Genomic DNA, 12,031 nt, shown 5'->3' with positions numbered 1-12,031 from the left:
CTCAGTCCTTTTGTGAGTACGATTTTGTAGATAAAAAAATATAATTTTAAATCAAATTATAGAAAATAAAATATTTGATAATTGTGTTCTTAAAATATTGCGATTTGAAAATATGAAAAACTACTTTTTCAAATCGCATGCAAATTTGTGCTTTTTTAAAACGCATAATTTTAAAGGCTATGGTGTGATTTTAAAAGCCAAAATGTGATTTTGTCAAACGCTTAATTGCGTTTTTAAAAATCACTTTTTTAAATCACATATTTTTAAATCGCAAACCCAAGCGGACCCTAAATGATCGAGCTCTTTCTAGCGATTTTTTTGTGTCCTAAATAATATGAATTTAAATTTTTTGCTTAAAAAAATTGCATTTTTTAGGTCACATTTTTGGGATAAAATTTTTTTTATTAAATCTATGTCATTCAGAAAGACGCTAGAATAAACTCTAGTATTTCTCAATGTTGTATTATTTCAGTCCTCAAAATAATGCAGTTTTCGATTATTGGCCTTTGACTTCTATCATGTTTTTAACATTTTGAAAAACATCTAAAAATTATATCTTTTAATTAGTAATGCACATAAAAATTACATGTATTTTAGATACATATCATTTTGAATAGTCTAAATTAAAAAAGGTTTATCCAACCCAATTTGAAAGTAAATGTTATGTCCTGAAACATTGTTAGCTTAGTTTTTTTTTTTTTTTTTTTTTTTTTTTGTGGTTGTTTGTTATAACTTACAATAGTTTAAAGATATGTTTGGTACGTGGAATGATTATTCTATTATAAAAAATGATTAGTCTTATTAAGAATAGAAGAATATGGAATAAAATAACTTTTGTGTTAAAATATACATATACTCTTAACATTTGGTTCCTTTATAGACCATAATGACTATTTCATTCAACTTTCAATAAAAGTTATTATACTTTTTCTAATGGAATAATCTTTCTGAATACCAAACGTGACTTTAGGCTTAAGCTTTATACTGATGTTCAACTAATCGAACCAGACTAATTGTGCAGTTTCATCTTTATGATCTAGGCATGAATTTGCACATTTGACTTGAAATTCAGAAAATTATACGATCACTTCACGAGCAATGCTTCATACTATTCAGAACTCATTGGACTGATGTGCCAATAGTAATTAGCCTTTGATTTTATTTTTTTAATTTTATTTTAACAAAACAAAAATTAATCCAAGAGTGAATTGACAGGATTATATCGGCTGATATAAGAGTATATATAGGACGCGATATTAATCCAACTTAATATGTCTTGGAGAAGGAAAAAGTAGAGAGAACTCATTTTCATTTCTCCACCAGTAAAGAGAACAAAGTTACAAAACAGACACACCAACAAAACTCGGCAAGTCTCAGTAAGCTGTCCTAAAATAGGTCGATCAAAACATAATAATGAACATTTATTATTATGTTCTTTCAAAAAACCAAAACGGATGAACGAAATCTCTACATTTTCAGAATGAAGATCAAAATCTTGCCAGGGATGTTAACCATAACATATTGTTAGTTAGAAGAGAACAGACGAAACAAGATACCCAAAATTGTTAAAAAAAAAAAAAAGGGAATCTAAACTTTCTTTAGGATTATAATCATGGTCACCATGAAATCCTAAGCAAGATTAAAGACAGAAAAGCCAAACAAGTAGCCCATAGTAATAATGCACAAATTCTTTGACATAGAATACAACTCTTGAATACTGTAATCACTCGTAAGCAGAAGCAAAGAAATCTTTTGCATCCAGGATGCAAGCCGGTTAGAGTCAGCTTCATGAGAAGTGCAATAAATATAACCAAAAGCTAAAAACAGATAATACAGGAAAAGAAGTTTCACTGCTGCGATGACCCAGGTGTTGAGGACCCTGATGGTCCAGACGCAGGAGGTGTAGAACCTGCTGGGCTAGACCCCGGCTGTGCGGACCCTGATGGTGTAGACCCAGCGTGAGCTGCAGATCCTGGTGGTGCAGACCCAAGGTGAGTAGCAGATGGTGCCGAATGCTGATAATGCTGGTTCGTTGGTGGAGGCTGTGGAGGGAGCATTGCTGAATGATATTGTGGAGGGTACTGCTGCTGATAAGAGGACATTGGCGGCATATATCCATATGGAGGAGGATAGAACTGATGATGATACTGCCCCGGTGGCGGAGGCATACCTTGATAGGCATAACGCTGTGCCTGTTGCTGTTTCTCTGAACCAGATTTGTTTTCACCTGACCCAGAGGGCCCATTAGAAGGCCCCTCATGGGATGGAACAAGGGCACCCATTCTTTGAGGATCCATTGATGGATAATAGGCTCTCTCCTGCTGAGGCGGAGGTGGAGGTGGAATATTGAAGTAATGCATCGGTTGGTTTTGGTCCTGCGGCTGTAATTGGCTCTGCTGCTGGGATATAATTGCCCGAGGCAACATCCCACTATGAGCCACCGCTGCCTGCTGCCTTGCTTCATCTGAGCCTTCTAAATCTGGTTTTGGTGCTTGAGGTCTACCCCACATAAGCTTCAGCCTCAGGCCCTTTATGACCAGTTTGTTAGAGAGCTCTTCTGCAGCCTTCTCTGCGCCTTCTCTTGTTGTGTAGGTTACAAAAGCACAAGCTCGTAGGGGCACCATCCTTATGGATTCGATTTCACCATGAGCATAGAAGTTATCCCTCAGGTCCTGCTCAGTGACCCTTTCATTAAGCCCACCAACATAAAGGGTCTTAATGCTCTCATCGTCAGGAGGCTCCAGAGAAGGCATCTCTCCTGCCTTGTTGAGTAGCTTCAGTGCAACCGGATCGTTCACTCTGCATTTTTTAAAAGATCAGCCCAATGATAAATGCAACAAACATGTAAGGTTTATGCATCGCATGCTCACGTAACAGATGTATATCTGTTTAAGTGCGCAAGTGCACTCATTTGTGCAAAGCATGAAAGTGATTTGTTGCCAACTTTGGCACTAGGCACAGCAGGGAATACATTGCCAACTTTGGCACTAGGCACAGCAGGGAATACATTAGAAAACTAAAAAACTATCGGGCACAAAGAAGGTTGATATAACATTCAAAATTTAAAAAAAAAAAAAAAAAAAATACAAACAAATGCAGCTGACAAATGGCTAACCATACAAAAAAGATGCCTTGGGGGGGGGTGGAGTAAAGACTTATTTAGCTCTCTAGTTCACAACTAAGCAACTGACTACCTTTACCACACCCAATATGAACTTCATCTGGAAATCAACCAAAGATGTCCAAAAGGCCATGGAAATAGTAATAACCCCTTTCTGCCCCCTGAATAGGAAGCAGTCAAGTCAAGTAAGACCAGGCTCTTTCATCCTAACTGACAGAAGGTAGCATATCATAAGCAAGTACACTCCTGGCCTTTGGCAGGAAAGACAGACTGCAAACAAGTTTAATTATTAATTAGAACTCCATGTAAAGAATAATGACTATGAACAAACTAGCGCGAGTGTCTGAGTTGCCCAAATGAGCACTAAATTGAGCATGAAACATTGATCCCCATCAAATTTAAGAGAAGCTTTGCATTCACGCCCATGACATTTTAGAGTCAAACCATATAGGCATGAGAGGAGGGAGTGAGCATGAAACATTGATCCCCATCAAATTTAAGAGAAGCTTTGCATTCACACCCATGACATTTTAGAGTCAAACCATATAGGCACGAGAGGAGGGAGAGAGAGAGAGAGAGAGAGAGAGAGAGAGAGAGAGAGAGAGAGAGAGAGAGAGATCATCTTATTTATGCCTCATTATACTCAAAAAGAAAGAAATTATCAACCGCTGGACATACCCGTAGTAACGATCTTTAATATTCTGCTGTGACAATTCCCCAGTTATGGGCATCTCGTGTCTGTAAGGGCACTCAGCACCTCTTGTGCATTCTCCCCTTATGTAGAAACTGCAGACATGTGCTCTGTTTCTTTTGTAATACGGTGTTGTTCTCTGAAGCTTCAGAATGGTGTCATTTGCACGAGCTTTTCCAAATGACGACTCATAATCTATACCAGCTCTAGCCTGCATAAAGTATACTTTGTTTAGAACTTCTGTCAAAATAAATGAAAAAAAGCTAAGGTTTTATAAAATAAGCGATGTGCTAAACTCCAAAATACTGCAAAGTCCCACACGAGAGCTATAACATTTTTCAAGACAAGATTTTAATTATAACTGCTGAAGAGGAAATAAATAGAACACGTGAGCTGGAAGCAGATAAAGCAGAATTCAGTGCCCAAAGAGCTCTAAGAAGAAAACTGGAAGGAAAGTTGCCAAAATCAGAGTATCAAAGGAATGCATTCAGTAGTTATTCTAGTCTGGTTTCTAAGACACAAAAGAAGAACCAGGCCATGAAGGAAGATGACAGACATAGGTAGATGATTAACACAGTCAGCAACCATTGTGTAAAGGGCTGGACCAGGAGAAGGTCAATGAAATCTTGGGAGCTACTTGACACATGGAAGATGACTATCAATAGCATCAAGGAATAAATTGAAGACTAAACTAAGGATATCAACGGTACACATTTCATGGATTCTGTGCATGACCCAAGCAACCATGTAGAACCATAAAACTAAGACACAAACACTTCGAAAAAGGGGAATTACTGATAACTTTACTACCCAACTACATAAGAAACAATTTGGAGAAGCTCCAAGGATCAGGAATTGCTCCAAGTGCTGAACCAATTTGCTCTGATTTCATTATTCAACAATGAGACTTGATGAACATGCATAACGCAAATACAAATGCATTGCTTTTCAATGCAAAATAAAATTAGAAATTCATCAACATGCTCTTTCAGGCATACGGCTGCGAATGAAAATCATCATAATAGACACAAAAACGGAAACATATCAATTGTTGTTTCGCATCAACATGTTACAGCAAGAGGCATTATGCTACTCTGAAGTTTCATTATTTTTGACAAGGTGATTTGTAGTAAAAGTAATCTTGAGATATGAAAAAGCATACCCTGCGGTCGTGCTCCTCAGCAAAATATTCTCTATTCACATCACTCTTGGGAATGGCATCATTGGAATTGATGGACAGTGCAGTGTCTCGAACCTGAACTGGCAAACCGTATTCGAGATCCAGAAGGCAAACTTGGCAAACATTTTTCAACTTGCTGCATGTCTGGCAAATCTCAGTTTTTTTAAATCTCGCATCACGACCAGGCCTCCACCTAAAAACTGTAAATGGCCGTGTACAAATCTTGCACTCCTTATCAAAGTCGGCTCTCGTCTGCATCCAAATATGCATGCACCAATACTTAACAATCGTTGAAATTGGCTATTTCTGACTTATCAAAAGAAATTGGCTATTTCTGATAAAACATTCCAAAATTGAAACCACTATTATGAAATTTATATATGCACCACTGCAAGAAAATTAAAATTTAAATTACTATAATTTCCACACAACTCTTTCAGAATCTGCCATCCTATATTGCTTTAAGTATCTAAACAACATTAACAATGTAGACATTGGTGATATACGATTATCAACCAGTACTACCATAGATTTAAAACAGGTATATGGGAAGAGGACAATCTGATTCATGTATGAACTTGAACAAATTGCTAAAGCCCTCTTACATGATTCATAAAGGACCAACCAACTACTACCGATCAATGAGAAACTACTTTAGCCCATCATTGTTCTTTTAAGGGCCCGAGTCTAAAAGTATAATAAAACAGTATCGAATTTGAATGAGGTTACGATACACTTTCCATACCAATCTAACATTGAGAATTACATAAAAGGAAATTTTCACCCTTCCATAAAAACATGGAAAAATTTCCATACAAACCACTACCCCCCACCCACCCAATCTCAGCTTCAAACAAATCCACGATCTCTTTGTGAGCCATCGTTCGTCTCTTTAACACATCAACTTCTCACAAATTACGTATCCCTTTTTGCCTTACTTTTTCTTTTTTTTGGATAAGTGGCATCCCTTTTTGCCTTACTAGCCTCGCCATCTATATTATTAGCCTACAGGAATTCTACAGCATCCGGACAATCCTCAGACACTCCTCGAATAAAAACAAAAACATAGAAAGGAACTCGCATTATTGAATAAAAGTTTGCACTCCAACAAATCCATGGAAGAAAACGAACTCGCATTATTGAATAAAAAACACAGACAACAACAAATCAAACAATGAAGCTTACTGATTTGGGCATCACATGAGCTATTTAACTACAAATTCTAAGCACAAATTGTAAGATTTTACATAACAAACCAAAACTTAGGGTTCCTAAATGATAACAAATAACTTAAAAACCCTAAATGGAAAGTATGCACGTCGTGTCAAACAAATAAAACCCTATGGACCACTAAATGAGATCGAAAGAGGATCGTACCATGCGAACGTAGGGGTTGTCACCGAGGCAAGACTCGCAGATGATGGGAAAATCGGAGCGTTCCCAGCCATCGGCCTCAAGATCTCTAAGCAACCTATGCGCCATGCTCGCCTTTGGCTCTGGTCTGCGGTCAAATAGGGCTTCGCCGACTTGGATTGCGTCACTGAGCTTGGCCTTCAGAGGGTCGAAGCTGCGTACCTTACGGGGCCCCGCGAGAGAGGATGGTTGTGGAGTCGGTTATCCCGATTATCACTATTTATTTATTTTCTTCTGCAGCTCTGCTTTGTTTCCTGCTTCTCGGCGGGTTACCCGACTCGGCTAAGATCGTTTGGTTTATAATTTTAAAAAGTGTCATTTAAAATTATGGTTTTAAAATGTTCGATTTGAAAAAAAATAATTTTTAAAAACGTAATTAAGCGATTGATAAAATTACAGTTTAGCATTTAAAATCGTAAATTATCCTTTAAAATTCTGCGTTTTCAAAAAAGCATCATTTTACCTGTGATTTGAAAAAGTAGATTTTTTGTTTTTTCAAATCTTAATTTTTAAAAACGCAATTCCCAAACGATTTATGCTATGCGATTTAATTTAAAATCGCACTTATTGTCTACAAAATCGCAATATCAAATGCATCCTAAACCTAAATAAATAAGAAGTCTAAGTACGATACCATTTTTTTTTTGGGTTAAATACTCTATTAGTATCTAAGTTTTATACTTTTTTATATTTAGTACTTGAGTTTTCATTTGTTTCATAGGTGGTACATGAGTTAGGAGTAAAAATTCGTTCGGTACTTCTGTTACATTTTCCGTCCAAATATTAACGACCCACCACACGTGACATTATATAAAAATAATAATAATAATAATCTTTAAAAATCAAATAAAAATAAATAAAATTTAAAAAGAGGTGGCTGAACCACCCCATGGGGTGGTTCAGCCACCACATGGCAACAAATTTTATTTTTTTTTTTTAAAAAAAAAATGATGAGTTTTGGCCCTTGAGGGTGACCGAACCACTCTCATGGGCCAAAACCCATAAAAATAAAATAAAAAATTGTGGGTTTGCCCATGTAGATAGTTCGGCCACCCTTAAGGGCCAAAACCTATCATTTTTTTTTATCTGTGATGGGGTTGTTCGACCATCCTATACTGGCCAAGAGGGTGGCTTAGTCGTCCCTTTTTCTTTTTTCTTTTTTTATTTTTACAATTTTTTTTCATTATTATTTGTAATTATTTAAAAAATATATATATAGTGTCATGTGTCAACCTCAACTGTTGATACGTGGTGGACCATTAATATTTTGAGGGAAAATGTACAAAGGTACCAATCAGGTTTTACTCATAACTCAGGTATTACTTATGAAACAAATATAAACTAAAGTACTAAATTTAAAAAAGCCTAAAACCCAATTACTAATAGGGTATTTAACCTTCTTTTTTTTAAAAAATAAAATAAAATAAAAAAACTATTTAATATATAGGACATGTAGGAAAACAGATTTAATAATTAATATTTTAATATATATATTAAAATTATACAAAAATTATAAATATATCATACCTCAACAACCCATTGGGAGAAATACAATGAAAAAATAATTATGAATTAACAAGGAATAAAATTGCTAGGATTATTTTTATCTGAGGTAATTACATTTTTTCCCATGAACTACCGGTCATTATCAATATACCATGAACTGACGCCCTCACTAGAAGAGAGCATTTAATTGCCATTCACATAGCAAAACCTCAATTCCGTCAGTCAACTTCATTAAAAGACTCAAATATTCTAACTTTATAATCAAATTTACATATAATATCTCAAAATTAAACAATTAAAAATAATAATAAAATAAAATAAAATAAAGAAACAAAGACCAACAACCACCCCTTTAGGGGAGAGGGTAGCTTGCGAGCCACCCCCATAGATAGTGTCGGCCACTTCTGGGGTGGCTTGGCACCACCCCTGCCTATGGGGTGGCCACGAGCCACTCTAGTCCAAGCCGGGGGTGGCCGTGTGGGTACCCTCAAGTTTAGAGTGGCTTAGAGGTAGTCGGCACCATTTCTGGGGGTGGCTCAATATATATATATTAAGTTTAATATTTTTTATTGAATTATTGTTTGAGGGTATTTCTGTTTTAAATAAAATTTAACATCTAAAAATATAATATTCTGTTCGATTTACGAGATACCCTAACGGAATAGAGGTTTTGGTATATAAATGGTAGTTCGATGTTCTCTTATAGTAAGCCCGTTAGGATATACAAACGAATCGGTTATAACCGCTCCGCAACTGTTAACCGCCTTATAACCGCTAACCGCATAACCATTTTCAAAAGCGGTTATAAGGATTGTAGAAAGCGGTTAATAGCCGCTAACCATATATATATATATTTAAAAAATAAATAAAAAACAAAACTATGTTTACAATTTTGAGGCGTAACACACTAACAAGCCTGTTTACACGATTTTTAAAAATTTAGTACAATGACTTGATTATTCTGGCCTTGAGTTGTCATTTGGAATATTTGCAGAATGAGGTCAATTTGTTAAGCAAAATTTAGCATCCAAATATAATTTATCTACTGAGCTGCAACGTTTATGGTGAGACAAGATTTATTGTTTATGAATTGATGCAAAATGGGTGTTTGGAAACTCAATTGTACCGTAAAAACACATTAATCTCATTCTTATTCTCATTAAAAAAACTTGGAAAATGGGAGGTAAAAAAAGAAAAGAAAAGAAGGTACAATTAAATAAAGCTAATATCTTTATTTTCCAAATCCCTTGTTGATATATAGGACCTTGTTGCCCAAAAATTATATATAAAAAAAGAAGGTTCAAAAATTATTAAATTATTTTTTGAAAACAATTAAAACATACACAAAAACCTGCCCAAAACCGGTCCAAAATAGGCTCAAAACCGGCCAAAAATAGCAAAACCCAAATTAAAAAGTGGTTTTAAAACCGCTAATTATAAACACAATAACTGCCTTCGCCTAAGCAGTCAGCGATTGCGATTGGTAAAATGCAATAACTGCCTTAGGCGATTGCGATTAGCGGTTTTAGCCAATAATCGCTGGTTATAATTGCTTGTACACTTCTAGAGGACGTCAGTTCATGGTGTCATATTGACAATCACCGGTAGTTTATGGGAAAAAACATAATTACTCAAAATAATTTTTTTTACTTGGTTTTTTAAGATAAACAAATAGATAAATTTTTTTATGGAGAAAAATATAAAATTAAGGGTAAATGTTCATAAATTCCTAAGTAAACTGACGATCTAAAATCAGTCAATCATTTTTTAAAAATCAATTTTCGCTCATTAACTTTTTCACGGATTTGAAAATAGCCCTTCCATATTTTCTCCTTCCATTCTCTCAACGGTTGTTAATGGCACGTTGAAATTTTTCCGCTTCACCTTAAAATAATATTTTTAAAAGCCCCGGTAAGAGCATAATATACGGTTGCAAAGAAAGGTAGAAGTTGATGAGAGAGTGAATGATTTTATTTGAGCAAATGGAGCCGGAGATGTGATGAAGGAGACTGTGTTGGAATGGATAAATCTGGACTTGAAAAACGGATAGAAATTTTGGAGCTCGTGGATGGCATTTTGCAGGCGTGAAATATCTGGAGCTTTGGAGACGAACATGAACTGAACCAAAACAATACTCCACAGCGGGTATGAAACAAAAGTACAAAACCTAGTCTAAAGCAGCCCTCCCATGGTGCTGAGGCCATTTGTAAGGGAACAGAGCAATCTCATTGAATCGAGCTTAGCATTAAACAACCCACAAAACACACCCCATAATAGCTCACCAAGAATTCACCAAAACCAAAGGTCCTGTGTTAGCCCCTGTTTACTGCTAGTGTGAACAGAGCAACTTCTCAATTACAGACCATGTTTTGTTTTTTGAAAGAAACCTGATGTATAACTATCGAGCCTTGGTGTCTTACTGCAGTTCATTGAATACATCTTCTTTATCTCCTCCTCATACATATATAACCATGGGCCTTGGTTCCTGATTTTTGAAAGCTTTCTTGATTGCAATTTTTTCCCCTTTTTTGTTTTTTGGTTCGGTAATTTATTGGCCATCTTATATACAAAATTTTGCAAAGGTCAAAGGCACCTGAGACAGAGAGATGTCCAATTTCGATACCATCCTTAAACTCTTGCAAGGCTGCAACAGTCTCAAAAGGCTTCAAAAAATCCATTCACACGTCGTCACCAACGGATTCCAACACCACCCCGCCATTTCCACCAAACTCCTCAACTTCTGTGCTGTCTCCCGCCTCATTGAGAACCCATAAACCCAAGCTTGGAATTCCGTTATCAGAAGCTTTTCAATAGCCAATATCTTCTCCAAGCCATTCTTTATTACAATGACATGCTTTCTGCTTTGGTCGCTCGTCCAGACACCTTCACTTTCTCATTTGTTATGAAGGCCTGCGAGAGAGTAAAGGCTGAGAGCAAGTGCAGGTTAAGGAGCCAGAGACATGATGTTTAGATTAAATCGTGCTTTTAAAAATATTATTTTAAGGTGAAGTGGAAAAATTCAATCATGTCATTAACGAATGTTGAGAAAATAGACGAAAAAAAATACGGAACGATTATTTTCAAACTCACGAAAAAGTTAAAGAACGAAAGTTAATTTTTAAAAAGTGATGAAGTAATTTCAAATTGCTCATTAACTTAAGAACTTATGATACATTTACTCTAAAATTAATATATGTGATTGCACTTATTTACAATTAGCTTCTTATGGTATAAAAATTAGCTGAAAACTCTCTATAGTAAGCAGAGAAAAAAAAGAAAAAAAGAAAAAAAGAAAAGGCTATTGACCTCACTAATAGGCGCCTTGGTATTGGTGTCATTGTGCGAGATCATCAAAGTCATGTGATTGCTACTATAAGTCACTACTTGTACTGTATCCATACTTGTGATAGCGGCAGCACTAGCTGCCTCCAATGCTGCGGAGTTTAGTCGAAATTTGGGTCAAAATTTTTATTTTTTTTGGGAGGGTCACTTGTTAATTACCGGTAGTAAATGCGATAAAGACCGATGAACAAAATTTTAATCGGTATGGGCAAATCGTGAAGAATGATAAAAGGCGTTTTAAATGAGTTTCGGAGCGGGACGATTAGTCATACCAAAAGAGAGGCAAACTTTGTTGCACACGAGTTAGCCAAGGCTGCCACAAAACAAGTCAGGAATAATGTATGAATGGAAGAAATTCTTATGTGTATATGTGACATGGTAATGTTAGAGCAACATGCTCTATCATCGTAGAACAATTTTGCTCTAGTTTCCTTAGATTTAAGTGAAAGAGAATGAAATATTTTCAAAAAAGTAAAAAAAAAAAAGAAGAAGAAAATAAATAGATCCCTGACCTTAATTAATGTGCCATGTCAGACTTAATTAGACAATGAAATGTGTTTCGTCAGTTTCTTTTTTTTTTTTTTAGAAAAAGAATTATGAAGAAATAAAGTGAAAGTGTTTGATAGTTTATAATGGTCGATTGTCGCCTTTTAAAATCTAGAATGATAGTAAATGGGGTGTGTCAACTCTAAAGAATATACATAGATTTTTATACTAATTTTAAAACTAGTTAATGTAACTTATTTAAAGTGTCTTTTCATATCAACCATTTAAGAAC

The 12,031-nt window shown here is 35.5% G+C and overlaps 1 protein-coding gene across 1 annotated transcript; it reads right to left on the bottom strand.

Moving 5' to 3' along the window:
- Positions 1-1,639: 1,639 nt before the first annotated feature.
- LOC133877597 (zinc finger CCCH domain-containing protein 49-like) lies at positions 1,640-6,670 on the bottom strand. Its single transcript, XM_062315966.1, has 4 exons — positions 6,370-6,670; positions 4,975-5,244; positions 3,800-4,023; positions 1,640-2,799 (listed from the first exon to the last, which is right to left on the bottom strand). The coding sequence occupies exons 1-4, from the start codon at positions 6,472-6,474 to the stop codon at positions 1,848-1,850; spliced, it is 1,551 nt and encodes a 516-aa protein (XP_062171950.1). The 5' UTR covers positions 6,475-6,670; the 3' UTR covers positions 1,640-1,847.
- Positions 6,671-12,031: the final 5,361 nt, after the last annotated feature.

This window comes from Alnus glutinosa, chromosome 9, assembly GCF_958979055.1.
Source record: "Alnus glutinosa chromosome 9, dhAlnGlut1.1, whole genome shotgun sequence".
In the NCBI taxonomy this organism is placed as follows: Eukaryota; Viridiplantae; Streptophyta; class Magnoliopsida; order Fagales; family Betulaceae; genus Alnus; species Alnus glutinosa.
The sequence above is the reverse complement of the archived record's forward strand: the minus strand, read 5'-3'. Positions and strand labels throughout refer to the sequence as shown.

Coding starts and splice junctions, on each gene's coding strand:
- LOC133877597 (XM_062315966.1), bottom strand. CDS start 6,474: ATGGCGCATAGGTTGCTTAGAGATCTTGAGGCCGATGGCTGGGAACGC. Junction 4,024..4,974: donor CTGAGGAGCACGACCGCAGG/GTATGCTTTTTC, acceptor TACTTTATGCAG/GCTAGAGCTGGTATAGATTA. Junction 2,800..3,799: donor ATTAAAGATCGTTACTACGG/GTATGTCCAGCG, acceptor TAAAAAATGCAG/AGTGAACGATCCGGTTGCAC.